This window comes from Caretta caretta, chromosome 6 (assembly GCF_965140235.1).
Source record: "Caretta caretta isolate rCarCar2 chromosome 6, rCarCar1.hap1, whole genome shotgun sequence".
NCBI classification, from domain to species: Eukaryota; Metazoa; Chordata; order Testudines; family Cheloniidae; genus Caretta; species Caretta caretta.
The window spans coordinates 102,099,445-102,127,174 of NC_134211.1; the positions used below are offsets into that span (position 1 = coordinate 102,099,445).

General features: G+C 41.1%; 1 protein-coding gene across 2 annotated transcripts; it reads left to right on the forward strand.

The window, feature by feature from the left end:
- Positions 1-240: 240 nt before the first annotated feature.
- On the forward strand, positions 241-27,683 carry GOLGA5 (golgin A5). 2 transcript variants are annotated; one of them, XM_048854633.2, is made up of 13 exons: positions 241-482; positions 1,497-2,111; positions 4,134-4,355; positions 5,485-5,704; positions 6,509-6,632; positions 8,980-9,183; positions 10,878-11,048; positions 12,223-12,351; positions 18,862-18,960; positions 21,617-21,842; positions 23,291-23,396; positions 25,800-25,863; positions 27,171-27,683. In XM_048854633.2, exons 2-13 carry the CDS (start codon positions 1,547-1,549, stop codon positions 27,249-27,251), a joined length of 2,211 nt encoding a protein of 736 aa, XP_048710590.1. In that variant the 5' UTR covers positions 241-482; positions 1,497-1,546; the 3' UTR covers positions 27,252-27,683. The 2 variants fall into 2 exon arrangements, with proteins under 2 accessions (XP_048710590.1, XP_048710591.1); XM_048854634.2 differs by lacking the exon at positions 241-482 and adding an exon at positions 607-947.
- Positions 27,684-27,730: the final 47 nt, after the last annotated feature.

The window sequence follows — 27,730 nt, forward strand, 5'->3', positions numbered from 1 at the left end:
GGGGTCACGTGGAGGGAGATCGGGGATGAGAGGGAGCGGGGGAGGGGTTGAAGCGCGTAGGCCTCGCGAGACACTGTGGCTGATAGAGTCTGCAGTACCGCTCCAACTCCGCCCCTCCCGCCGGGAACGCTACGGGGCCTCTTGCTCACTCCCTGCCCCTCCTCTCTAGGACGGGCGGACGCTCGCGGCAAGGGGCGTGGCCTTGCCCCGTCCCTGCCCCTCCTCTCGGGCGGCAGGGGACGTGGCCTCGCTCCGAGCTTCTGACTGCGCCTGCGCATCCGGCGGCCTGGCCGGTGGTGCGCTGGGTCCCTGCGTCCGCCCTCTACTGGCCACGTCTCCCGGAAGATGGAGCTGAGGTGCCGTGTCCGGCCTGCGGCCTCTGTGTAGCCGCAGCGGCCTCTGCCGCCGATTTAGCCCCTGCATCCCTCGGCCGGCTGCCAGCCGGGTGCTCCCCGCGGAGGCAGGGCGGGCGCCGGGACAAGGTGAGGCCGGGGCTGTGCTGGGGCCTAACAGCGCGGCGGGGGATGGGAAGCGGCGGCAGGGGTGGGGGGGTTAAGGCCGGCTCCTCATTCTGAGCCGCCTGCTCCCTTCCCCCGTGTTGTGCTGCCGATGCCGACCCTTCTGTCCCCCGCGGGCCCCGTGGCTGTGTCTCCTCCGGGGTCCGGGCAGGGCTCGTGTGGGGCACGGCCCCCCCGAACGCAGGCACAGTGTGTCATCGCTGGCAGCCTACGGGGCGCTCCGGGCCAGACTGGTAAAGGTGTATGGGTGCCTAACCCCAGCTGACGTTCTCGCCTTTAAAAGTCTGGCCCTTAGGGCCCGTAGTTAAACATAGTTAAAGAGGCCCTCCAACATAGTTGAAGGGGTTCACACAGTCCACAAGATTAGGAGTTGCACCGATTTTAAAGCAGACGGGGCGGTATGGAGTTCCTGCAAGTGCCTCTGGAGAGGTCTGTATGTCAAAGGTCAAAGAAACTTTTTTCTACTATACACCTGTGGTTATCTGCATCACTTCCCATTTCCTTCTCCATCCCAGTTTGTTTTCCTTTAATCTGCTGCAAGCAGACCATCATTTTATAGTTATAGGGGTTGCTACAGCTGCTAGTAGGTGTTGATGCCCTGAATGACTGCTGGTTTAGTAGCTAAAACTCATTCCTCTACAGTAGAGGTTGTCACGTGAATGGACCCTGAAATCTTTTTACTTATTATAATTATTGGGGTTGGTGTTTTGTTTTTTTTTTAATTATTTTGTCTGGAGTCTGGACCTTAACTATATATTGACCAAGAAATTTGGACCCTGACAAAAAATAATTGACAACCCCTAGTCTACATTTTCCTGTTAGAACATCTGATTTGGACTCTCTCCAGTAATATGGCATGTTAATGGATGAAACAAGGACAAAACTATTAACATAACCATAGTTTACAACAAAGATAAACCAGATGCCTCAGTTCATCAACATATATTTAATCTGTAACCATTTTGTATCTTTTTGCAGCTCATGCTTTTGGAGATCAATTCTGTATATTTTGTCAATAGACATCCATTATGTCTTGGTTTGCTGATCTTGCTGGAAAGGCAGAGGACCTTCTCAACAGAGTCGATCAAGGAGCTGCATCAGCTTTGAGCAAAAAAGATGGTACAGGGAATGTAATATATGATAATACGATTTTGGAGTCTGCCGGTGAATATCCTGAACTGCACCAGCAAACTGGAGAATTGAAATATCAGACATCATCTAAAGCAACCTATATCTCCTCTGCAGCTGATAATATTAAACACCAGAAAGCTACAATCCTAGCTGGAACTGCAAATGTCAAAGCAGCATCCAAGATGTCTTCGGAGGCCTCTTCTCCAGCAGAAAGTGTTTCCACTCCCAGACCTTCTTCCCAGTTTGTAAGAAGGAAAAAGTCTGAACCTAATGATGAGCTTTTGTTTGATTTTCTCAATAGTTCTGAGAAAGGAACTAATGGACGGATGGACCCTAAAAAGGAGAAGAGCAAGACAGTTGTTCTTCAGAATCACTCTCTGACTTCAAGCATTAGTTCTATGCCTACAAGTACACAAAATGTAAAAACTACTGAAGACAATTCTATCAGGAGTCAAAGCCACGGTAGCTAACTAGAACTATAGATGTTTATTGAACATAGGTATTTTTAAAACCATGTTATGTGAAGGGTAACAAATTTACTGACAGTAAATGAAATAGATTCTAATATGAGGGAAAGGTGTTCTAGAGTAATGGTAACATGGTTGGGAGACAAGAACCTCTTAATTCTAACCCCAGCACTTCTGTTGATTCACTGGGTGACCTTGGAGTAACCTTACCTATTTCCCTCCATTTCTCCACATGTAAAATGAGTAGAATACATGCACTGCCTCACGAGAGTGTTGTTACTTAGTTGATATCAGTACAGTTCATTGAATATTTGAAGTACTATAAGTGCATGTATTAGTATTATTAAATCAAACCTGTTGTATTGAAGTTGGTAAAAAGACTTAGCCCTCCCCTTATTGTAGTTTCTACTCCTTAAAATTGGGATATGTTTATAGTTAAGAGTTCTTACAACTCTTTAATGATTGATCACAGCTAACTCAAGATGTATTAATTGTAGATTCAGGTCACGTGGTACCCTGATTATGTTTACAAGGTATGCCTGCTTTGCCCACTATAACATCTTGTTTGCCAGTCATTGGTATTAGTTAGGTATGTCTCTTAGTGCACCTGACATAAAAGACAGTCCATACCTCCCACAAAAAGTTAGTTGTAAAATGGAGATGGGCTATTTGTGCATTTTATAATTATTGACAAAAATAAATGTATTGTCACACAGCGTCTGGTTATGTGAAGACTGTATAAACTAAAAGGAAGGGAATGGCACTTAAAACGTTTTAACTCTAGGGCAAGAGATACAAGAAGTATTGAACAAATCTTGCTTGGATTTATGGTGCTGTTTTCTTGGTGTGTCAGTATTCAGAATTAATGGCCCACCCCATTTCCCTAGGGCACTGTGTGATGTGGACTGTTGAAGGTGGAGCAGGCTTGTTGGTGAGCACAAGGTGAAGTAAAGAGTATGATGACAGTTTAAAACACTGGATTCAAATGGACACCCTTGCTTTGTATTGACTTCAGTCTGCACTCACTGGTTTTCATCTGGTTATCCAAGGTGGATACACTGAATCTGAAGTAAAAATAACACGTGTGGAACAGCTGTTTCTTTACTCTCTCTGCATGTCATACTGTTTCATATTGACACCAGTGCAAGACTTTACATATAAGGCCCTATAATATATGCTCATTGGCATCTAGAATGTTATATAAGACTTCAGTAACCCCCTATTAGGAATCCAAATCCCGTGTGTGTGTTTTCTGGTGACTTGGTCAGAGCACTGTCAGCTGTATTAGTTTAGAGTGTTCTTTCTATCAGCATCCACTCTATAAAATAGAATTGCTACTTAATTCCCATAATTCAGGGAATTAATGTGCAATTAGGATTTCTAGATACTATTCAAAAGTTCCTTGTAATTTTCATGTATTACAAAACCTCTTACGGAAGTATGATATGAAGCAAGAATAAAGGAAATATTCCACAGCCTACTACAGGGCTTCAAATCATTGTATTTTCCAGTGTTTTTATAGTAAACATTTCTATGGTGAAAAGTGCCTCCCCTCCTCCTCAAAAAATACATTGATCAAATACTTTGAGGCCAGGTGGTTAGTAAAGAAGTTGGTGAGGAGATGGGTATAATTGAAGTAACCTTAATAGGCTATCTTATATAAAGTGAATAAACTGCACTCTTCTGTGTTTGGATTAGATTTTTGAGGCAAGTTTTCTGCAGCATAGTCATGAAAATGTTAACATTTTCCCACCTGAAATATGACTCTTTGTTATAACCAATTGCCAACAATTATGCCATCTGTGGCTGTTCTCGCTACAGTGTACAAATCATCTGCATTATACTATGTACGACAATATGGTACTATATAGGTCTGTTTATTGTGAGTAGCTATTCAGTGACCCACTTTAATGGTGAAATGTCTATCTTTTGTATATGTGGATCATTGTTGGTCTACTTACTGTGAGTAGCCATACAAAACAAACATACTTGATTTAACTCAGATTTCTTTGTACAGAAACTCCTGATGGCTCTGATTCTGGATTGGATACACAAGTGGATGTTACAAAAGATTCATCACTGAATACAGCAACTAATCACAGCCTTTCAGCTAATGATGATTGCAAATCCCACGAACTGTCCAATCTTCGCCTGGAGAATCAACTGCTTCGGAATGAGGTTCAGTCTTTAAATCAAGAAATGGCTTCATTAATTCAGAGATCCAAAGAAACACAGGAAGGTAGTCTAGTTTGGAAGCTTATATTTCAAAATATTAACTGGTTTTGAGATTCTAGTAAAATAGAAACCAGTAGTAACTCTCCATCAGTGACTTGTGTTCAGATTCAAGTACTTCTAGTTGAATCTGTAGATGTGGCTTGTTAAGCATAGTGATTCCTGACAGTCTAAATGGATACTAAGCTGGAGAGAATGAAAAGTATCTTTGAGCTATCCACGTTAAGCTCGTTAGCTCCTAATGAATTTAAGACAAAGATGTTCTGATATGGTGGGTAATATGACCTTCACTGAAACCATCTGGGGGAAAAAAAATTTACTTGAGATAGTTGGGAGGAGTAGTCGTTCTTCAACAACAACAAAATAAGAGTAGTGATTAAAGGGACACAATCAAGTTAATTAGACCCAAAATTTAGATTGTGTAAAAACAAGGTTTAGGAAAGGCCACTGCTATTAGAAATGTTTACACATTTTAAAAAAAGTCTGACCCTTTTTTTTTTTTTAAAGGAATAACAATCCCCTGCAATATTTGAACCCAAACATTATGGCATGTATTATGCAAATATATGAGGCCCAGAAAGTGAAACAGTCTAGAAAATAACAATAAAAAAGTCAAATTGACTAGTCTATATATTCCTTGCCTAAGCTAATTGAAATGCAAAATAAGCCAATTAAATTTATAATATTGTTTAACTAATCAAAGCTGATAATACCACAGGTTAGGGAAATCTTTTTTTAAAACAGTACTGCATATGAATTTTAACCTGATAATTTTGAGTAAAGGTTAAAACTAATATGGTGTTTGTTTTGTTTTTTAAAATGAACAGTACAAACTCAAAGATGTCATTTTAACACTGACTCGTTGACTCTAGTAGTTGTGCCTTTTTAAGTTTTATTTTGTGCTTCAACAGCTTGGGTTAAGAAGAGAATCTGCTCCAGTGTTTTAGAGTCAGCTCTCGCTTTTTTTTTCAATGTTTTATAAACTCAGCTGGTTGCACTTAATTTTTTTCTGGTATGGATTGTGATACAAGTGGCATTCTAACCACCTGGCATCTAATACTATTTATTTTTTCCTTGAGGCAGCAGATTTTATTGTATGTATGCAAATGTATCCTTTTTCTTTTTTTTTTTGGTAGAATTAAAGCATGCCAGAGCAAGGGTTGAAAAATGGAATGTTGACCATTCAAAGAGTGACAGGGTCGTTCGAGAACTTCAAGCTCAGGTTGATGATCTTACAGAAGCTGTTTCTGCCAAGGATTCCCAACTGGCCGTGCTGAAAGTGCGGTTGCAAGAAGCTGATCAGCTACTGAGTACTCGGACAGAAGCCCTGGAAGCATTACAGAGTGAAAAATCACGGTACTTTAAAACCCATTCCAAACAGTAGTAATAGGTTGGAGAATTCAAGCTATAAAGATTGGTGTTTTCAGTAGTCAAAATGACAGTTGTTATCACTTTCCTATATATCTAGATTTGAGAATTTTAGTTAGGAAAAAATGTAAGTATTATTTAAGGCTTGATTCAGATATCATTATACTTAACATGAGCGCCATTGACTTCAGTGAGAACAGGTCAGAGACTTGAATAAGTTTAATTGCCACTTGCTTGTGTCAGTGTTTATTTGTGACTGAACTGGTATAATTGTTCAAATACATTTTATATAAACCATTTGTGTAATTCTAATGTTTGAGAGAGAAGTCTGAAATTTGAGATTTCGCATTGGTAGAGACTATATTTGACCAAAAAGGCAAATAAAGTATGTTTGCCTACAAGTGTAAGAACTTTTCTGTTTTCTGTCCACATTGGGTGTTCAGTAGTCAGTTGAATACTTGCTCCTTTATTTAAAAAACCAAACCAAACCTAAGAGTAAAACTCTTTAAATTCTACTTCTAACTTGGGCAACAGAAATATGTGGGGTGCTTTTACTTTTAGGTGAGCTGTAGGTTTTATTCTTACTATTCTACCTGTGTTCTGAAGTACTGTTTAAGAAAATAGAATTTTTTCTGCATTAGAAAAAAAAAACATTGCAAAGTGAAAACCAGGTAAACCATTGATTAGCACTGTCTGACATAAGAGAGTTTGAAAAAATCACCTTATTGTTTCTACCTTGAAAGCATAGTATATAGGCTTACTTTTCAATGATATTCTGTAATACTCTTTTAGAATAATACAAGACCACAGCGAAGGGAAAAACCTGCAGAATCAAGCCCTTCAAACTGTGCAGGAGAGGCTACATGATGCAGACTCCGCATTGAAGCGAGAACAAGAAAGTTACAAGCAGATGCAGGTTAGATGTGAAAATGGAGGTGGAGTGTCAGATTCCGCTTTTGGGTTCCTGAGATGCTAAGTGCCCTCAACTCCCATTGATTTTGCCTGGAGTTAAGGGTTCTGAGCACTTGGCAGGATCTGGCCTCTGAAGAAGTAGGTGTCCCTTGTACACTAATTTATTTAGCTTTTTTAAATTTTATTTTCCAGAATCAGTGGTGAAACAGTCCAGAAACTATTGACCACTTTTATTGTAGTTCTGTTTTTACCACATTTTGTTAGTGTTTCAACATAAAACTCCTCTTCAAATAGATTTGCAAACTCATGTTGCTAATAGATTACTGAACTAGTTTTAACCTTGTTTACTTTCCATAGTTTATACTTTTTGCTTATTACTTAACTGCACTTAATTTGGACAATGGAATCCATTGCTCCATTTTTTTTTTTCTTCTGATTCTCCTGAATTAGTATGCTTTTTGGGTGTTCACTCTACTGCAAGAAAATGTTAAAACCTGCTGCAGCAAGGGGAGAGGCACCCCAAACCAAGCCAGCCGTGGCTGGGGAAGAGGTGCCCCAGCCCCACCTCCGGGCCAGCCGCAACTGGGGAAGAGGCGCCTATCCCATGGCCCCAACCCCAGAGCCGCTGTGGCAGGGAGAGGCGGGGAGAAACACTCTCTCTCCCAGCCCCAGACCTGCCTGAGGAGAGGCACCTATCCTGTGGCCTGAGACCCAGAGCTGCCACGGCGGGAAGAGGCACCTCTTTTCCTGCTCCCCCTCTCCAGCCCAGGTGCTGCTGGGGGGAGTCCTCTTTTCCTGCCATAGCCTGGAGCAGCCTGCACCCTAAATCCCTCATCCGTGGCCCCACCCCAGAGCCCGCAGCCACAGCGGAAGGCCGCCCCCCGACCCTGCACTCCAACCCTCTGCCCCGGCCCCGAGCCCATCATCCCCGGCCCCAACACAGAGCCTGCAACTCCTGCTGGAGCCCTCACTCACACACTCCAGACCCCTCAATCTCACCCCTGTCACATGAAATTTTGTTATGTGCACCTATATGGAGGTGGTTTACTTCTGAGGGCATTCTGCACCAAAAAATTAAAAATTCTGCACAGAATATTTTAAATTTCTGCAAATTTTATTTTTCAAATAAATGTGGAGTCTCCAGCATGGCGTTGGGGAGCATAGGTGGTGACTCCGTGGTACCAAGCTCCCCGCCGCACCTCACCTCCTCCTCCCCGAGTGCACTGCGTCCCCACTCCTCCACATACTTCTCAGCGCTTGCCACCACCAAAGAGCTGGAGCAAACTCCAGGAGGGAGTGGGAAGAGCGGGAATGTGGCGCACTCAGAGGAGGAGGTGGAGGCGTGGGGGAGGTCCAGATGCTGGAGGAGTGGGGCGGGGATCCAGCTGCAGCTGGTTGGTGCTTGGTAGGGTGGGGATCCATGTGTGGGTGGCTTGTCAAGATGGTCCAGGTGCAGGGGGAGTGGGGCTCGTCAGGGTGGGTTCTGGGTGCTGGGGGGTGAGGCTTGGCGGGATGGTCTGGGTATAGATGCATGGGAGTTGGGTGGATGCGGATGTGGGAGCAGCTCCCTGTACAGTAATTCTCCCCCCTGCAGCTGAGGAGCAATGCGTGTAGGAAGTGCTGGGGGGCAGGAGGGGAGTTTTCAGAGCTTCCTACAGCCAGGGGAGAAATCTGGGGGTGGGTCTGGCACGGCCCTGGATGCTGTGCAGGGGAAAAGGAAGTCCCGTCCTCCTCAGCCCAGGCAGGACTAGCAGCTGTGTCCAGTGCAGGGTAGGAGTCACCAGCCTGGTCTTCCCTTGTCTTGCCTCCTGCCCCACAGTGATTTACTTCTCTGCCGGCTGCCCTGGGCACCCGAAACATACTGCTGGGGAGGATCTCATGATGGCTCTTGTGGCTTCCCTTTGCTTCCCCATCAGAAAGTCATTTTTCTGCGGGGAAGCAAAGAAATCTGCGGAGGACATAAATTCTGCACATGCACAGTGATGCAGAATTCCCCCAGGAGTAAAAATTAGAGGGAACATTGGTCTAAACCCCCAAGTGGACAGTGTCTTTTCAAGGGGCAATTTGCTCATTTTGTCAGTCATATGGCTTAAATAATAGGATGAATTTCCTTTACTCAGTAAAGAACATATTTGTTGTTTAATGACTTAGATCTGGCTGCTTTCTAGGATTTAGCACTCCATTAAATTTAGTGTGAGTTTTATCTGAATAAAAAGTACTGAAGAAGATTTTAACCTGGAGGGAGTGAACTCTAATGTCTTGTTTCTTTTATAGTTAGCATTGAAACCTTTTTTGCTAACTGAAAATTGGGATTGTACTAATTGTTTAAACTTTTTTTTTGCCACTAATAGAATGAGTTTGCTGCTCGCCTTAGTAAAATGGAAGTTGAACGGCAGAACTTGGCAGAAGCAGTTACTGCAGCAGAACGAAAATATGTGGATGAGAAGAGGAGAGTGGAGGAGCTTCAGCAGCAAGTCAAAGTAACTAAAAACAGCTTGGAGTCTGTTAAACAGGAATTGGTGGACTACAAACAAAAAGCTACTCGCATACTCCAAGTAAGCATGCAACTCCCTCCTAAGTATAAGTAACTGGGAAGAAATCCAGGTTAATGCAAAAACATTGACACATTTGATTTTAAAGTGGAATGGAGCAATGAATCATTGGAATGGAGCATCATGTTTAATTTTGTTCCATTTATGTTTTCTACATCTGATCAGTGATATATTTGCTTTTGGACTTTTTATATCAACAGTATATTATAATGGTGCAATAGATCTTAAAATACATGATGATAGAATTTACATTTAATAGAATCATGTGCCGCTGAAGACTGAGTTAGATAACTGACATGAAAATTAAAATCCTGATCCTGCAATATAATCATAAATATTAGAGTTGGAAGAGACCTCGGGAGGTCATCTAGTCCAGCCCCCTGCTCAAAGCAGGACCAACCCCAACTAAATCATCCCAGCCAGTGCTTTGTCAAGCCGGGCCTTAAAAACCTCTAAGGATGGAGATTCCGCCACCTCCCTTGGTAACCCATTCCAGTGTTTCACCGCTCTCCTACTGAAATAGTTTTTCCTAATATCCAACCTAGACCTCCCCCACTGCAACTTGAGACCATTGCTTCTTGTTCTGTCATCTGCCACCACTGAAGGCAGCCTAGCTCCGTCCTCTTTGGAACCTCCCTTCAGGTAGTTGAAGTTTGCTATCAAATCCCCCCTCACTCTTCTCTTCTGCAGATTAAATAAGACCAGTTCTCTCAGCCTCTCTTCGTAAATCAGTGCCCCAGCCCCCTAATCATTTTCGTTGCCCTCCGCTGGTCTCTCTCCAATTTGTCCACATCCTTTCAGTAGTGGGGGGGGGGGCACAAAACTGAACGCAGTTCTCCAGATGTGGCCTCACCAGTGCCAAATAGAGGGGGAATAATCACTTCCCCTGATCTGTGGGCAATGTTCCTACTGCAGCCCAATATGCCATTAGCCTTCTTGGCAACAAGGGCACACTGACTCATATCCAAATTCTTGTCCACTGTAATCCCCAGGTCCCTTTCTGTGGAACTGCCACTTAGCCAGTCGGTCCCCAGCTTGTAGCAGTGCATGGGAGTCTTCTGTCCTAAGTGCAGGACTCTGCATTTGTCCTTGTTGAACCTCATCAGATTTGTTTTGGCCCAATCCTCCAATTTGTCTAGGTCACTCTGAACCCTATCCCTACCTTCCAGCCTATCTTCCTCTCCCCGCAGCTTAGTGTCATCCGCGAACTTGTTGAGAGTGCAATCCATCCCATCATCCAGATCATTAATGAAGATGCTGAACAAAACCAGCCACAGCACCAACCCCTGGGGCACTCTGCTTGATACCGGCTGCCAACTAGACAGCGAGCTGTTGATCACTACCTGTTGAGCCGGATGATCTAGCCAGCTTTCTGTCCACCTTATAGTCCGTCCATCCAATCCATACTTTTTTAACGTGCTGGCAAGGATACTGTGGGAGACCGTATCAAAAGCTTTGCTAAAGTCAAGATATATCACGTCCACTGCTTTCCCCATATCCACAGAGCCAGTTATCTCACACTCTTAAAAAATGTAGTTTTTAATTTTAGTTTCATGCCTGAAATTTTAGAGCCAAATCTTGCTGAGAGATTCAAGCATGGATCTCATATAGTCAGGGGGCAGTAGAGCATATGTATTTAAGGAAAGAATTTAATAGTTAGCATCTTTATTAATACAAAATCATTTTTAATCTTTCAGTCTAAAGAAAAGTTGATAAACAGCCTAAAAGAAGGCTCTGGCATTGAAGGACTGGATAGCCTTACTGCAAGCACCATGGAATTAGAAGAACTGAGACATGAGAAAGAAGCACAGAAAGAGGAAATACAGAAATTAATGGGGCAGATACAGCAGCTGAGAACAGAGCTACAGGTAGAAATCTTTATATGCAGTCCTTGTAGTTAACCACGTAAGTATGTGGGATTACAGTGGCCTTTGTATTGCTTGTATTAGTATCACTATAATGGTATTCAAGATACCTTGTTACGGTTGGAACAACTATTATGCTGCTTTTAACATTTATTTATTAGTACTTAAAAAAAAAAGTCTCTTGTGGGTGAGACAAATGCTTTGTCATTGATACTCCAGTTTCTCTCCATTCTCCTTGACCACTCCAGTTCCTAGGGTAGAGGTAATAAGGTGTCTGAGGGCATGAGGGGAGACAGGATATAGGTGTTGCCTCTACTGCTGTCTGTCCACTTCCCCCATCCCAGGCCCCCATTGAAAGATGGTGTTTCTGCCCAAAAAACTGTCATAGATATTTCTTTGGAGAGCGAAGGGTATGCCTTTTTGTTCTTCTAAGATTCCTTAGAACTGTTGATCTTCACAGTAGCTGTAGTTTTTGGGCAGCCACTGTTCCCTTAGTTAGCCCCAGAGGCAATGCAGTGGGGGCATGCAGGGTCACATGCCACCCCAGATTACTTGGTTACATGGTACAGTTGGCTGGGCCCCCCTCCCTGCAGAACAGCTGAGCTGGGGAGCTGTGCTGGTCAGGGAGAGGGAGAGGCATAGGCAGGAGCAGAAGAACAGCTGAGAGCTGCTCCAAGTCACGACTGCTTTAACTCTTGGGAGAGGCAGAGGAACAGCTGGGAGCTGCACAGAGTGCCTGCTGCTTTCCTGGGATCGCGGGGGCGCTGCTTTCCAGAGAGGGGAGTGCAGCTCGGGAAGGAGGGTGCGTGACTCAAGTTGTTCCAGGGTTGTGTCTCCCTCCCCTGTTAGCGGGCACAGGTTGTCTGTGGTTACCCCTGCTCCCTGCAACGATGTACAAGTCAACCTGGTGAGTCTTCAACCTGTAGACAGGATGAGAAAGGAGGCAGTCAGTGGGAGGTACCTAAATATTTAAAAAAAAAAAAAAGGCTTTTTTTTTTTTTTTTAATTGTGTATTTGGTCATTTATACCGTGGTCTTTTTTCTTGAAAGCAATGATGGGCAAAAAAGGTGGCTAAAGCCACTTAAGTTCCACTCTGCAGGAGTAGTTTTTGCTATTACTACAGGGATAGCTGTGTGGCTTGATGTTACTGGAACAATAATATTTATATTATTTTTAGGATATGGAGGCTCAGCAGGTTAGTGAAGCTGAGTCAGCAAAAGAACAACTTCAAGACCTCCAAGAACAGATTGCAACCCACAAAATGGCCAAACAAGAAGTGGAGGCTGAGCTGGAACGGCAAAAGCAGGTAAAGAATTAGAGAGCTGAGAAACCTTATTCTAGGCCGTGTACAACCATGGCTTTGAAAAGCATTTTGGCTTAGAGTTGCCAGAGTTACTATGACGGCTCAAAGGAGAATGCTTCTATAAAGTTTGAAGAGAACTTGTCAGTCATTTGTCATGCATCAGCTGTATTTGAAGAAATTAGTTTGTAATTAAACAGCATTGATGATTTGTCTTGTGGGTAGTTTTAGGCCCAATGATTTCAGTAGGAATTATTTGCCACTGATTTCAGAGGGTACAGAATTGGGCATTGTGCCTCTTGCAATCTGATCTGCACAAATACATTCTTCTGCCTTCAGGGAGTTCAGCTTAAGTTAATGGAACCATTGTGATGGGGCCACTCACCTCACGTGAGTGCCTCCTATCAGGTGTGCATCTGCCTGCATTCTATCTCTAGCTGTGCCATTTGTGGCAACCCTTTTGGGCATTTAACTTCTCAAGCAGGTTTTCTATGACTCATCCCTCCGGCCAAGTCACACACAGTCTGTAGGTGTACAGCAAAATAAACCCCTTCCAGGGTACGAGTCCAACAGGGCCTATCACAGTGCCCTCAGTTAGTATCTTTAGCCCTTTCTCTGGGCTTAGTGCTCAGCTTCTATCTAGGCTAGCTTTCAAATTGTCCTTTTCAAACCATCCCTGCTCTGGGATGGAGCAGTGCCCCCAGGGCTCCCTCCCTAGAGACTTTTTGCCTTCTGGGGTACCCCAACTGACCCCAGTTGTCCAGCTGAGTCGCTCTGTGTTCTGTCCCTTTCCGAGGGTTTATCGAAGTCCACAAATGCTGACCCTCTTCAGAGTATTCAGTCTGCTCCCTGGGCCTGTGTAAACTCCCCTTCTTCAGGGCTTTGGCCACTCTGTCTGTGGCCAAAGTGGGGAGAACCTGGGCCCACCCACTACTCTGGGTCCCAACCCAGGAACCCTACAAAAACCAGTGAACCCTGCTGTGTCCCATTTAACTGTGCAGCTACTGTTCCATAGGCCACTTCCCTGCAGCCCTTTCACCCTTTCCTTGACACTTAGTTCAGGGCTGAAGTCTTGCTTGAGTCCCTGCGGTCGGCCAGGAGCATCTTCCTTGCTCCCCTAGTCCCTGCCAGCAGCTGCTCTGTCCAGCTCTGCAGGTGCTGTAGCCAGGAGCACCATTCTTGCATCTCTGGCTCCAGCCAGTGACTGATCTGCTCTGTCTAGCAACTCCTTTTTATATGAGCCTGCTGGACTCTGGTTGCTTCCTCACAGCTGCTCTAGGCAGCCTGGAGGATTCACCTCTACCGCTCCTTTTCTGGGGTGGTGTATAGTAGGCCTGTGAGGCCTCCAGCAGGGGTCTCAGGGCCTGGTACACCCCATCACAACTATACAGGGATCTGATAGGAGTAACTGATTACAGGATTAGGACCTGTGTGTGTGAGCATGTTACCCACTATTGGCTGGCTGCAATTTAGAAGGGATATAAGGATATTTCTGTGGGTGGCTGCTCTCAGAGCTCTTTCTTCAGATCTAGTGATAAGAGATTGGTGGTTTTAGAGCTAGAGAGACAGGATTCCAGTTCTAGTTCTGCAAGAACATACTTTATAATGGAAAGGGGGCTGCCTCTTTATAGTTAGATGGCAACTACAGTCCCATTACAAGATTGATTTCTATCTCACTTTTACTCCAAACAGAAGAGAGAGCCTCATGCTTTTGTAGTCTGAGTTAAGTCTCATTGACTTTTAGAATGTTTTCTGAAAAATGAATTAAACCGAGTAAGTACTCTTGAAAATAAGTCCAGAGTGTTCCTTTAAAATGTTTGCAAAGCATCTAATGTTTCTTTGGGTCCCTCCATGTCTCTAATCAAACTACTCTACATAGCAGACTTGAAATATCAATAGATTTTGACAATGACTTGTGCAAGAGGCAGTTTTTAAGAGCAGGAATAGTAAAATGTGTTTTTGAAAGATCAATACATCATTTTCTCTGAAGCCAGCAGCCAAAAAGATAAAATCATGGTGATGACAAATATTTGCATCATCAAACTCTGAACTGATCTGGGCTAACTTTCAAAAATGAAATGAAACTACAGGATAAAACTTCCTTTATACCCTATCAAAGGGTATTTTCCCCCTTTCTCCGCCCCTCCCCCCTAGGCCTAGAAGGAATTTCAAGGGTCTGTTTGCAGCAGGTGTGACAGGACTAGACAGTTTGTGGCTTACCCAAGTTTACACAGGAAGTTGGAAACCGAATTGGGCTTTATATACAGTCGTCTCAAATTTCTATATTTAAGGCCAAATGTAAAATGAGGCTAATAACATTTACCCCTTTTTGAAAAGTGCTTTGGGTTCTTCAGATGAGAAAGCACAAGATAAGTGCAAAGCATTGTTAGTGACATTTTTCTGATGAGATAACTACAGGTTAGAGAGGCACTATGTGCATTAGACATTGGCGGTGAAACAAAGAAACCAGGAGTGTAATCTCTGGTATGACATTACAGTAACTTTTTTGCCATTATTCAGAGTGATGGTAGGTTGTGTTGGGCATTCATTTTGGCAAATTTAGGTGTAAGCATCAGTGTTTCCCTCTAATTTTTCCCACCCATGTGCAGAATGAATTTTGTTATGTGCACCACTATGGAGGGGATGTGTGACGCATCCCCTCCATATTGGCGCTCCACACAAAATTCATGTGGCAGGGTGGGGCCTAGTGGTTTGGAGTGTGGGAGGGGACTCAGGGTTGGGGCAGAGGGTTGGAGTGCGGGGGCGGTGAGGGCGTGAGCTCTTGGGTAGGGCCGGGAATGAGGGGACTGTGGTGTGGGAGGGGGCTCAGGGCTAAGGGCTAAGGCAGAGGGTTGGGGTGCAGGCTCTGGTGTGGGGCTGGGGATGAAGGGTTTGAGGTGCGGGAGGGGGCTAAGGCAGAGGGTTGGGGTGTGATGGCTCTGGCCAGGGATGTGGGCTCTGAGGTGGTGACGGGGATGAGGGGTTACATTTGGTGGGGGGCGGGGACTCCCTGCAACTCCCTCTCCCCGCAGCAGCACGTGGGCTTGGGGTGGGTGGGGGAGAGGTGCCTTTTCCCTGGCCGTGGCAGGTCTGGTGGGGCTGGGCCGGGGAAAGGGCTCCTCTCCCCAGCTGTGGCAGCTCTATCAGGGCTGGGCTGGGGGACCTGCATGGCCCTAAATACCCTGTTGCGCTGCCACGCAGCTTACAGTGAACCTAGGTAAGCATGCATATTGCATCATTTACAGGTGCCTAATGCAAAGGGAAAGAATTATGAAGAAAATAATAAATATTGCCCAGGTAATTAGACAACACCTTATTCTTATAAAATATAAAGCAATATCACAACACAATAAGCTTAGCTCCAACACAATATTTTTTGAGTAAACTCAAAATTGAAATAGAGTACAACCCATTTGCAAAGTAAACAAAACCTGAGCATTTCTGTAATACACACATTCATCAGCCTGAGATGCAAGTTTATATATACATCGCTTTACTAAAAATGAAAGTGTTATAAAATACATAAATTGATATTTCCCATTTAACAATATTGCTTAAAAGAACATTTTTGCATATTGGAAGCAAGATAACAATAATGTACTTCATTCACATTTAATACTTTATTTAAGATTGTTACAAATCTTACATACGTATATGTAGTTTTATACATATATGTACATATGTATATGTAGTTTAAATTACATATAGTTTAAAATTTTAGATAATTTGGGTATACTGGTAGAAGACTGACATCTAGTGGTATAATTGAATAATCCATGAACAAATGAACTTTTTTCTATTTATTTTTTCCTAATATTTAAATACATTCCTACTTGCATATAAGTATGTTCTGTAAGTAGTAAGTCATCACAGAATGTCAAGGTATATCAAGATGTTGCCCATTGCAACAGTGAAAGGTTGGGGGCTGTCAGCCCTATGAGAAGTTGACATTCCTGTTGCCTTCCTCTGACTTGTGTAACATCTGTTTGCTCCTTTCATATTTTGTATTTCCAGTGAGATGGTTTAAACATTATTTAAATTAAAAAAATTAAAACACTTAAAAATGGGGTACAAGAGAACTTTTTTTTTTTTTTTGCCTAATTCATGCAAAGGACTTCAGGAAGTCTTGATTACATTAGCCTGTAATAGTTTGAAAATGTGCCTACTTATGCAATCTTTTTTGGACTCCATTGTCCAAATATTGTTACTCTGTCTGCTTAGTGTATGGTACTAATAAATTGCTAATAAAGGGTTCTGAGAGCATTAGGCCATATTATGCCATTAGACTTCAAGCAGAACTCCACAGTGATTTCTGTGAGGGGGTTCTCTGCTTTAAATTATGGCATAAAAGGGCATGTTGTTAATGACTAGTACTATTAGGCTCATCATTCGGTTGAACACAGACCAGTGTCTTATATCTTGATAGACATTTTTATTGTTGTAAATAAGTTGCCACTGTTAAGAGAAAAAATAATGAGGAAGGCTGGAGCGTGTACCATCGTTCTGGGAACAATTTATTTTGTAGGATTATCTGTCCTTTTAGAAATTACATTTTAATTAGATGCTAGCTTGAATTAATTAAAATTCAAAAGTTCAAGTCTGCTTTAGATGGATGGCTAAATGTTTATTATACCAAAGCAGATGGTAGAGTATATCCTGTTACCTCTGTCTTTAGGAGTGTGGGATATATTCCAAGGCAGTGCTATATCAAGAAAGACCAAGGTGGAATGAAAACTATGGTAATTTTCTTTTATAGTCATTTAACAAACTGAAATTTCCGTTTTAGGGACATAGTTATAATAATGAGTTATAATATTATAATATTATAATCATATAATATTATATTATAATCATATAATATTATATTATAATCATATAATATTATATGAGTTATAATAATACCCAAACTATAGGTAAATCTGGTACTAAGTATGGTGGGTTCCCCAGGGTGCAACCTGGCAGTGGGGTACCGCTGAGCCCTCTTACCAACCTGGGCTCCCTCTCACACTATGATGTTGTGACAAGCAGCAAACCTCTCCAGATACTGCACTTCCACAGGCAGGGTCACACCTAGCAGCGTTACATGAATGCTTCGCCTAGCCACTCATGAATTAACAATAGAAAGGCTCTAGCCAGTTCTCCCTGCCCCTCAGCCTGGAACCCCAGGGCTGTACCATCTTGCCCTGGTCAGAAGCCTGACCATTGTAAGTTTATAACCCAGTCCACCCCTCCCTCAATGTGGAGAGGACATGCACCAGCTTTTGTTCCTGAGCAGATTTCCCAAGCACTTCAATCAAAACACCCTGTTCTAGGTAAAACATAAGACAGATTTTAAATGTTTGTAAGTAATAAGTGTACAGATCAAAGTTGGTTACCCAAGAAATAAAACTAAAATCACAATCTGAGTTCTATAAACTAGACAGATTTGAATCAAGCAGTGTCTCACCCTGATGGTATCATTCCTGAATACACAGGATTCTTTTTTCCAGTCTGGGACCACCTCCCCAATTCAGTCTTCATTCTCCAGACGTGTTTCCAGGTGTTGAGTTCTGTGGGGAGAGAGGCCAAGTGATTGTCACTTTCCCTCCTTTATAGTTTCTTCCAGCTTGCTGGAAACATCTGTGATTGTGACATGGGTCAAGCAGTCTCCATTGTCTACATGCTATCACTGAGAAGTCTCCACTGTATAGGTTCCTTGGACAGTCCTTGTGAGTGTGTATTCTATTAATGGGCTATTAGAGCATCTGACTCCTCCACTGTTGCACCAGAAAGGCTGGTCGTGGGTGTTCCCAACCTCACAACATATTTCTGTAACATGCACACAGAAAAACTTCATAACTCCACATACAATGATAGCCCATACAATCCAACAGGATATTAAAGTTCAACAGATCAAGTCTTTTAAAATGATACTTCACAAGATGCATTTTTATACAAAACATATAATTATACCACCATGGTAAATATCGGGGTGCTGGGATACTACTTTGGAGCACAGTGCCACACTAAGATAGTTGTATTAACATACATAACTGTGGCGTTGTGTATATGGAGATTGTTTGTTTCTTTAAAGTATTTGCTGTTCAGGCTTTTGATATTGAAGACTGGTTGAGGATCAGTAGGATAAGGATTTTTTTCCTTCTGCTTTGTGTACTCAGTGATTTGAAGGGAGAGTACAGTTATGTGCTGCTCTAACAGTAAATGACTGAAGTAAGACAGATTTTAAAAACATCACAGTAAACATGTTAAATCGTTAAATGGGAATTTAAAAGCGCTGTTCAAAAATCATGGTACTAACAAGATCTAGGGTAATCTTCACCGCTCAATCAGTTGTTCTTGGCTAAATCCCTTCCTTCATTATGTTGTCTCTTTTTAGACAATACGTTTTTTCAGGGCAAAGTAAAACCCTCTGCTTTAGTGTAAAGCCTCAAATAGTGGCTAAAACATCACCTGAAATACTTTCCAAAGGCTGTCTACTAATCTTTGTTTTGTAACTGGTTGCAATTAATTTTATAGGAACTCCATTACAATGAGGAAGAATTGTATCGGACAAAGAATACCTTGCAAAGCAGAATAAAAGACAGAGAGGAAGAAATTCAAAAACTCAGAAATCAGGTAACTTATTTGCATTTAAGAATATTTAATGCTGTTAAGTCATTAAAAACACTAAACTACCTTCTTTGTTTTAGCTTACACTTTTGGTTGAGTAAAACTCTGTTTTTCATCTGGTTGTAAAGCTGTTAAAATGAAACTGTTAGATTCCATTTGATAAACTTTGGTGCTTGCACACATCCTTTTAATAATCAATCATTCAGATTCCAATAATGAAACCGAGTATATTAGGTTTTAAGAAAATCTACTCTACAGTGAAAATTAACTTTGGAGTAAATATCAAAAGCAAACACAATTTTAAAATGTTTGTCTTCAGAAACAAAGGGCTGTATTGTCTGATAAGGCCCTGTATGTGCACAAGATGACTAGAGAACCAGGTCCTGAATCCATACGTTCTCTCCTGTGAAACAACAAAAAAGGGTATTGATGGTTGTATGGGTAGTATGAGTTTCTGAGCTGGATCCTGTTAATGTAACATTTATTTGTTTCATTTCATGCAAATTATATACAAGGCCACACAATGCACTGTAGACTATTACAGAAAAAATGACAATCTAGTATTAAACACTACTTGCTTTACATTTTGGATGTCAAAGGACTTGAAAATTGTCTTGATATAGTTTTCTTTGAACCCAATGGGGCTTGGTTTCCTGATAATACTTCACTATACAAAATTTACTTCAGAATGTATGTATTGTCCATGTGTACCATGCCCTGTCCAGTGCAGCTGATTTGTATTTGCATTGCCTGAATGCCAATAGTCCATGATCAGTCTGGTATCTCACTGCAGACTCGGTACTACCACTTAAAATGTATGATGACCACAGGTGGCTAAGATTCAACTTACAGCAGGTTAGATCAGTGCTACTCAAAGTGGTGGTCTGCGGACTGGTGCCGGTCCATGAGGCATCAGCTGCCGGTCTGCACACACATTGGAGGGGAAAAAAAATTGCCAGTCCCCCACATCAGATAGTTTGAGAAGCACTGGGTTAGATGATTGGGTCAATGTCAGTATATTCAGGCCTTTGCATACTGAAGCAGGTGTAAGATCTTCAATTTAACACCTATTTTGATTCTAGGTAGGTGCTTTACTTGGCTTTAGTATTCCAAAGGATGCAGTTTCTTGATGCTGGTCAATATTTAATAGTCAAAATGATCTCTCTTAAGGAATTAAATGACTTCAGTATACTGGTGCTGATGGTTTTAATTTTCTCTGTCCCTGGTGATAACTGGCATGTAACCTTGTCTTTGTAAGGTGAACATAAGTCCATTGTTTGTCACTGCAACTCTATCAAATATAAATTGGAGAGCCTCTTCAGTGTAAATTGCAGATCACATTTGTCTGCCAAGACTTTGTTGCAATCAAGCCTGTCTGGTAGAGCTTGCCTGATGGGAGAAATCTGATGCTCACCCCCTTTTGGAGGCCACATATTGCATCTTCAAGGAGAAGAAACACACATTCTTTTTCAGCACTGTAGTTCACACTGAGTGGATTAAGCCATCAGCAAGCACTCTGCTGAGTGTACTACTATGAATTTGGCACATTTTTTTCCTGAACAACCAAACTTGGCTAAGTTTCCATAATCATGCACAGTTTACAGGATGAATCTTGAGTGTTTGACCTCTACCTGGCCTGTGCTGACATAGTGTTGTCTGCACCGCCATCAACATGGCTGTTGTCTCACGCGTAAAATTCAAGACATGCCTTGAATTGTGTATGAATTGTGAATCCAGTTAGAACCTGGATAGAAACTATAAAACAGAATCACTTAAGAAAGATCCACTTCAAGTGTCTGCTTTCAAAAATCTCTGCAAATTGGACCCTATGGACCATGTTGCCTTAGGCGTGGCCTACACTACAGGCTTATGTTAGTATCGCTGTCGCTCAGGGGCGTGGAAAATACTCACTGAATTCCTGACCTGTACTGAATTCCTGGTGTAGACAGTGCTATGTGGACAGGAGGACTTCTCCCATTGACAAAGCTACCGCCTCTTGGGGAGGTGGATTAACTCTGCCAACAGGGTAGGATCGTCTTCACTAAGCGCTGCATCGGTGCAGCTATGCCACTGCAATGCTGTATGGATAGACAAACCCTTAGTCTTGTCCTTCTCCCTCTGCTGTTCGTATCCAGTGCCCATGTACCTCACCTCTCCCTAATTCTCCTTCACCTATGTCCAATTTTGTGCCTTCTTTAATGCTGCCCCTTAGGTTTGTAACAGCCTCCCAACTAAATGGGATCAAGTTGCCTCACTTCCCGCCGTTCTGTGAATCTTGCAGGTGTAATGGCCATGGGCCGATCACTAATGTTTTCCTACACAAGCCAGGAGACTACTAGGATTTGTTGTTAGGTGCAAACTCACTTTTGTATGGCAATGTTCACATGGGGGTAGCACTATATTCATAGATACTTGCCAGGAACTTCCTAGTGAAAGCAATTATCAAGGCATAATGCTTCTACAATCAAATTTCTCTCTCTCACATTTTGTTAATGATGGCGGTAGTAGTAATAGCTGTTGCATCATTAAAATCCTGTGGCATCCCACTCCTTGCATCAGCCTCTCTCTCATAAGACTTAGGAGTTGAACTATTTCAAAGTCTAGATTTAATTTTTATGTTTCATCTTCTGCCTTATATTTTGCACTAACTTTTCTTTTTCAGCTCACAAACAAGGCTTTGAGCAGCAGTAGTCAGTCAGAGCTGGAAAATCGGCTTCATCAGCTGACCGAGACTCTGATTCAGAAGCAGACCATGTTGGAGAGTCTCAGCACAGAGAAGAACTCCCTCGTCTATCAACTGGAACGCCTTGAGCAACAGCTTAAGACTATCCAAGGCAGTAGTACTAATGGACCTGCAATTAATATGGCAGGAATTGACAGTGGTGAAGGTAAACATGGAAAGATCATATTTAAAAATGTGTGTGTGCTCAGCTTAACTAAGGACTCTTATATTCCCCATTCATTTCCGTAAACATCTCTGTATATAAGAAAAATATGGCAAATAAGACGTTTATTGAGTTGATCTTTCCAATTATAACTAGTACAGTCGAAAATAGCCAAATAGAGACTGCTTTTCTATGTGTAGGCAATTTTAAGTGAATTTATTAAAGCAAAACTTCATTCTTAATTCTCCCCATTGTGATTAATAATATAGCAAGTATGTTCTTTTAAAATCAGTTTACCATGACAGCTGCCAATGCAACCGGCAGTGCAGTTTCACCTGTGAATTACTTTGTTTTGTGGGTTTAAATATTACTTGCATATGTGTCCTGTAATTTTTTTTTTTATGGAGGGGGGTTGGTTGGTTGGGTTTTTTATGGTTTTTGGAAGGTGGGGGTTAGAATAGGTGTTCCATTGTGAGATGATCAAATTTAAGTGGAAGTTTCTGAGAAACCTTGAATGCACTGTCCTCCATTTGGTTAAAATCAGTTTGCCCTCATTCTGTTTTCCTTGGAAATCTCTGAGAAAGTAGCCTACAAATGTGTCTTCTCCACTGAGATTGGCTTGGCTGCTTTGAGTAGTATCATATCTCAGATGTCTCTGAGAAACTTCAGCTGCTATTGATTTCTGCTTTGATACCTTACTTTGATTCAACTCTACGAAAGAAGTAATTGTGCTAACTTTAAAAACAAAATACACCCACTCCTTGAACTTTGATGTAAAATACCTGCCCAGTTGTTTGCCTGTGAAATGTCTCTTTCTTTTAAAACTCCCTTTGTCAGGAGAACAATAAAATCTGAAATGACACATTCAGTTTTTCTGCTCTTATAAAGCTAAACTAAAAATAAGCCAATTTTGTTCAGTCACACTTAGACTTTCAGACCAGGATACACCTATGAAAATTTTAACCTGGGTCATCTTTTTTCATGATATTATAAAACCCTGAAAAACAGGAATTTATTATCAGAAATGCAGTCAGATACAGCTATTGTATGACAAGAGTTCCTTTGTAATAAAAGTAAAGCAAATAAGAAAATCATTGCAGTATATACTTAAGAAATGATAATGAAGCAAAGAAATTATTTTGGAGTATAAAACATCTGAACTGAATACTAAAATGCTGATTTAGTCGATACAGAACTGGAATAAAAATCACTTTCTCAGATGCATTTTTAACTAAATTGTAATCTTATCCAACAATTCCTCTCAAAACAGAAATCCCCTTTAAATATACAGTGATTCATCTGACTTGTTTTCCGTTGTGCACTGAAAATCTTGAACACTGCAAAAAGGTGAAATTAAACATTTAACTCTGTCGACCCTACATAGACAAATACATTTCCTAGGAAGGCATCTTTAGCCTACTCAGATTTGTTTGTTCTTTTGTTTTAAATAGGTACTCGCATGCGCAGTGTTCCTGTCCTTTTTAGTGATGTGGATGCTAACATGGCAGGAATGTATGGAAGAGTTCGCAAAGCTGCCAGTAGTATAGACCAGTTTAGGTAAGAGTACATAAATCATAAAGGAATGTTTCTCTTCTTGGACTAGTTCCTTATACAGTCTTCCTCCTCAGTACACCTTTTATTTTGAATTGTTTCTAATTGTATAAAAACACACCCATACATTTAGTATGGTACAAATTCATATTAAATATTGACATGGTTAATTCCCATTCACTTTATTCCCGTCATAATATCTTGTGATGTGAATAGTCTTGTGCTACCACAAATTATGTTAATAGTTGGGTACATGGTACAAGAACCCATCAGGTTTTATTGGACATTGCAGAGTTATCTTGCATATATAAAAAATAACTTTTACTATTGTCATGCTGTCTGCAGTTCACAACTGAGTGCAGCCTCAGGGCAAACTGTTAGAAAGCAGGGCAGACACCCCAAACTGGTGGTATGTTCTATGATTAGGTTTCCCCAACCCAGTATCAAGTGTGACCTCCTGAATCACTATAGCAGTCTTACCATAGAATGAAGCATAGAGTCACAGTCCACTGGGGCATTTCAGTCCATCTTAGTGATTGTTGGTTGCCATATACCAATCTCAAGAGACCAGTCACTTAGCTTTAGATATCACACCAAAGACGACACTGGTAGCCAGTCTTATAGTATACTAACTAAGGATTTATTAACTAAGAAAAGAAATGAGTTAGACTGTGGTTCCAAAAGGTGACAGATGATGTAATCTATCCACTGAATGTCTTTTAGGGCAACCCCAGGTTGACCCTGGGGATCTCTGCTTTTGTTTCTTTGCTCCAGCCCTTATGAGAGTCCAAACAGCAAAGATATAACTGTTTCTTCTTGTGATCATCTTTATATGCCCTTCCCGCAGAGTTCAAACCAATGGGATGAGTGCTCTGCACGTAATTTCTTCATGGGTGGATGGGCAATCAACAAAGTTTTGTTTTGTCCTATAATGCCATTTAGTTTTGATAGCCCTTCTTGATGGGTGGGGGAAACCACTCTTACTGCCTAGGTTCACAAATTCAGAGCAGGCCTTTTTACATTTATAAAGCAAACTTATATTTTACTTTGAAACATGAGATACAGACATTACAAGTGAGATTAATGCATGTAGAAACTTGCAAGCAGTTTACAGAGACTAAACACATTCTTACAAGTCTTAACACCCATCTTGAACAATGCTAATGTATAGGTGAGCTTCCAGCTATGAATTTGTCAGTGCTCAGCTGATGCTTACAGCCTTGGCCAGAGCTGGCACCTGGTCTTCCAATGTCACAGCCACTACTAATTCTCCTCTTCTTTTCTTCTTCTGAGTCTTTGGCAGAGAAATCCTCTGTGTCAGAGCTTTATCACTGTTATGTTTCTAAGTTATTTAGACCAGGAACATTCCACCTGATCATGAAATGTGCCCAGTGTGTTAGTTTTACTGTTACATATTACAGTGTGTCATGGATCAGCAATAAGGATATGAAAAGTAGCTGTTATAAATTATTAGCTACTTTTTCAGTGTGTGTTTCCTTTCTCAAATCCCTTTTTAAAATCTTTTTTTAAAGTATCCCAGAATAAATCCATGCTATGAACTAAGCGTCCTCAAAATATGTGCCTAGAATGAGTCAAACATGCTTTGGAACCTTATTCTGATCTCTTGTCTCAGGAGCTATCTTGTCTTTCTTATCTTAGCCTTTCCAAAAAAGTCTTCTCTGGAGCTTTAGCTTAAGTCAAATTTCAGTTGGACGTAATAGTTTCAAACCCTTGAAAACGAGGATGCCTCAATAGGATACACTTTGCACCTCTAAAGTGATTTTAATATTAGGATTATAAATACCAGTGCTTCCTTGATGAGTGGCCTGTTGTATGTGACACTGATTTAAATATTACTTCTGTATTTGTATTGTCACTTTTCTACTAGCATATTTTTATTTTATTAAAGCAGATTACAAGGCCATGATGCAAACTACTGATACAGTATACTTCATGTTGCATTTGTACTAGAATTCTACAGGCTATTCTGTTTCTCACATATAACTAAGTGTAAGAATGGCACAGACCTCTTTCACTAAGATTTTCGAAAGAACTTAAATGAGTTAGCCAACTAGATCTCATTGTAAGTCAATGGGAGTTGGGTGTCTAACTCCTTTAGGATTTTTTGAAAGCCCTAGCCTTTGTTTCTGACAAGGCCTAATGTGACATATTTATAGCAACAAGGGGACTGGCTTTTTTATGGCCAGAAAAGTACGTACAATTTTGTGTTCTGACTAAAGACTAGTTTCTCTCAATCCAGTAGCTGTTGTGAATAAGTAGTAAAATTCAAAAGGCAGAAATGTGGAAAACTATATGTATAATACCAGTTGATGTTTACAATTTTGTGGGGGTCGGGGTAAAGGAACAGGAATATTTTTCTGTTCTAACATGTGTATTATACTTTCACAGCATTCGATTGGGAATCTTTCTAAGACGGTATCCCATAGCAAGGGTATTTGTAATCATTTATATGGTGAGTACATTGTTGTGTAGAATTTTTTATAGTCAGTTTTATATAGTATTTGCCTTCGTCTGAAAGGCATTCAATAGTCTATAAAAGAAAAAGGGTATCTAATTAGTTTTGACCATTCGTTGTATTTTATAGTAGACTATAAAGACTGCTTATGGAACATGAGTTCTTGAGTCCTGTAGCCTGACAATATATGTACAGTCTTGCCTTGAATTTGTAGTGCTTTTAAAGTTTTTACATTTGTGTAACTAATACTGGTTGTAATTTTGTAGTCTCATATTGGAAAGTATAGCACATTTCTATGACTGACTAGCTTCCATTAAAATAACTTGGGAAACTAATGTTTTAATAACATTTTACCTCAGCCCAGTGATTAATAATCATTCTTTTCAAATACCTATAAAAGCAGTGAGCGTGATTTTTATCTAATTTTGGGCTATAGAAAGGAAGTTTGTTCTTCACATCTTGCATGATTGTCAGTGGAATTTCTCCCAGTTTCACTAGAGGGTTAATGTCTCTGTCAGTTGATGTGCTCAGTAGTTATGTAAGTAAGCCCAGCTGCAGTGTGCTGTTGCTTTAAAGATTTCAGTACTCTAACTCCATATTTCATATGCATTGAAAAATGCCTTGCTTGAGAAAGCGTAATGATGCTTTTAAAATAAATCACTGGATGAATGGGGTTGCCACTCTTTGGGGATACAAAGCAGCCAAATACACACTTGACAAAATTAAAGGTAACCACACTTTTCTGTACCACCACCTCTCCCATTTTTTGAGTGATAGATGGAATTTGGCCATTTTAATTCCCCCTTCTCTCTTCCCTTCTAATGTAACACTGCCATTGTACTGTTTAGTAGGTGAACAAAATGCTTCATACTGAAACTGTTGAGAATTTTACTAATTAATATGGTTCTGAAACCACTTTCTAAGTTGGGTCTCAGTATTTTGAATTAGCTCTGTATGGGGCCATCTGTAATGTAATTCTTTTTTATCAAAGATGGTCAATGCCTAGCGGGACACTCAGACATGCTAATTGTAATTTTTTAGCAAGTTTTTCATAATTTGCTATAAAATGCTTCTTGCGTTGGAATCTGGCACAACGCTTCACTGTGCAAATCAGAATAGTTTTCCTTTGCTAGGTGCAATGGAATAAAATGGAAGGAACCATTAAACAAATGTTTTGTGAAAGGCCTAATGTCTACAAAATTAGCTGCTTCTGTCTACAATCAGAATTACAACCATTGTAAATGATGGATGGTAGTCAGCGTTGTGTGCTAACTCCTCCTTTTTTTTTTCTTTTTTTTGGCCAGGCATTGCTTCACCTCTGGGTCATGATTGTTCTGCTTACCTACACCCCAGAAATGCACCATGATGGTCCAACGGGCAAATAGACTGAGACATACTTTATGCTAGTGCTCACTATATTCTGGACTGCGTGTATATAAAGTGATTAGTACTGAAATATGGGGGAAATCACATTCCTGGCATAATCTATGGAAAAAAAACAACCATCATGCTTGTTTTATCACTACTTTTTAAAACTTAAATTATTGGACAAATATTACCATGTAGCTTCTTCAATTTACTTAAAACAGCAGCAGTTTCCAGGGAAAAGGCAGTTGTAAAGCTAAACATAGCCTTTACATTTTACATAAATCTTCTGATGGTTCATGTACAACATAAGATTCACACCTGCATAGAGATACAAGGATTTCTAAGAGTACAACTATATATGGTACATACTTTAGATCATACTGGACATGGGCTATAATCAGGGAATCTAATTGTACTTAGCAATTTAAATAAAATTTATTCTTCCTGTTTTTCAGTCTTTTGTATTAGTTTTTAATTTTGTTAATATAGGTTAGTT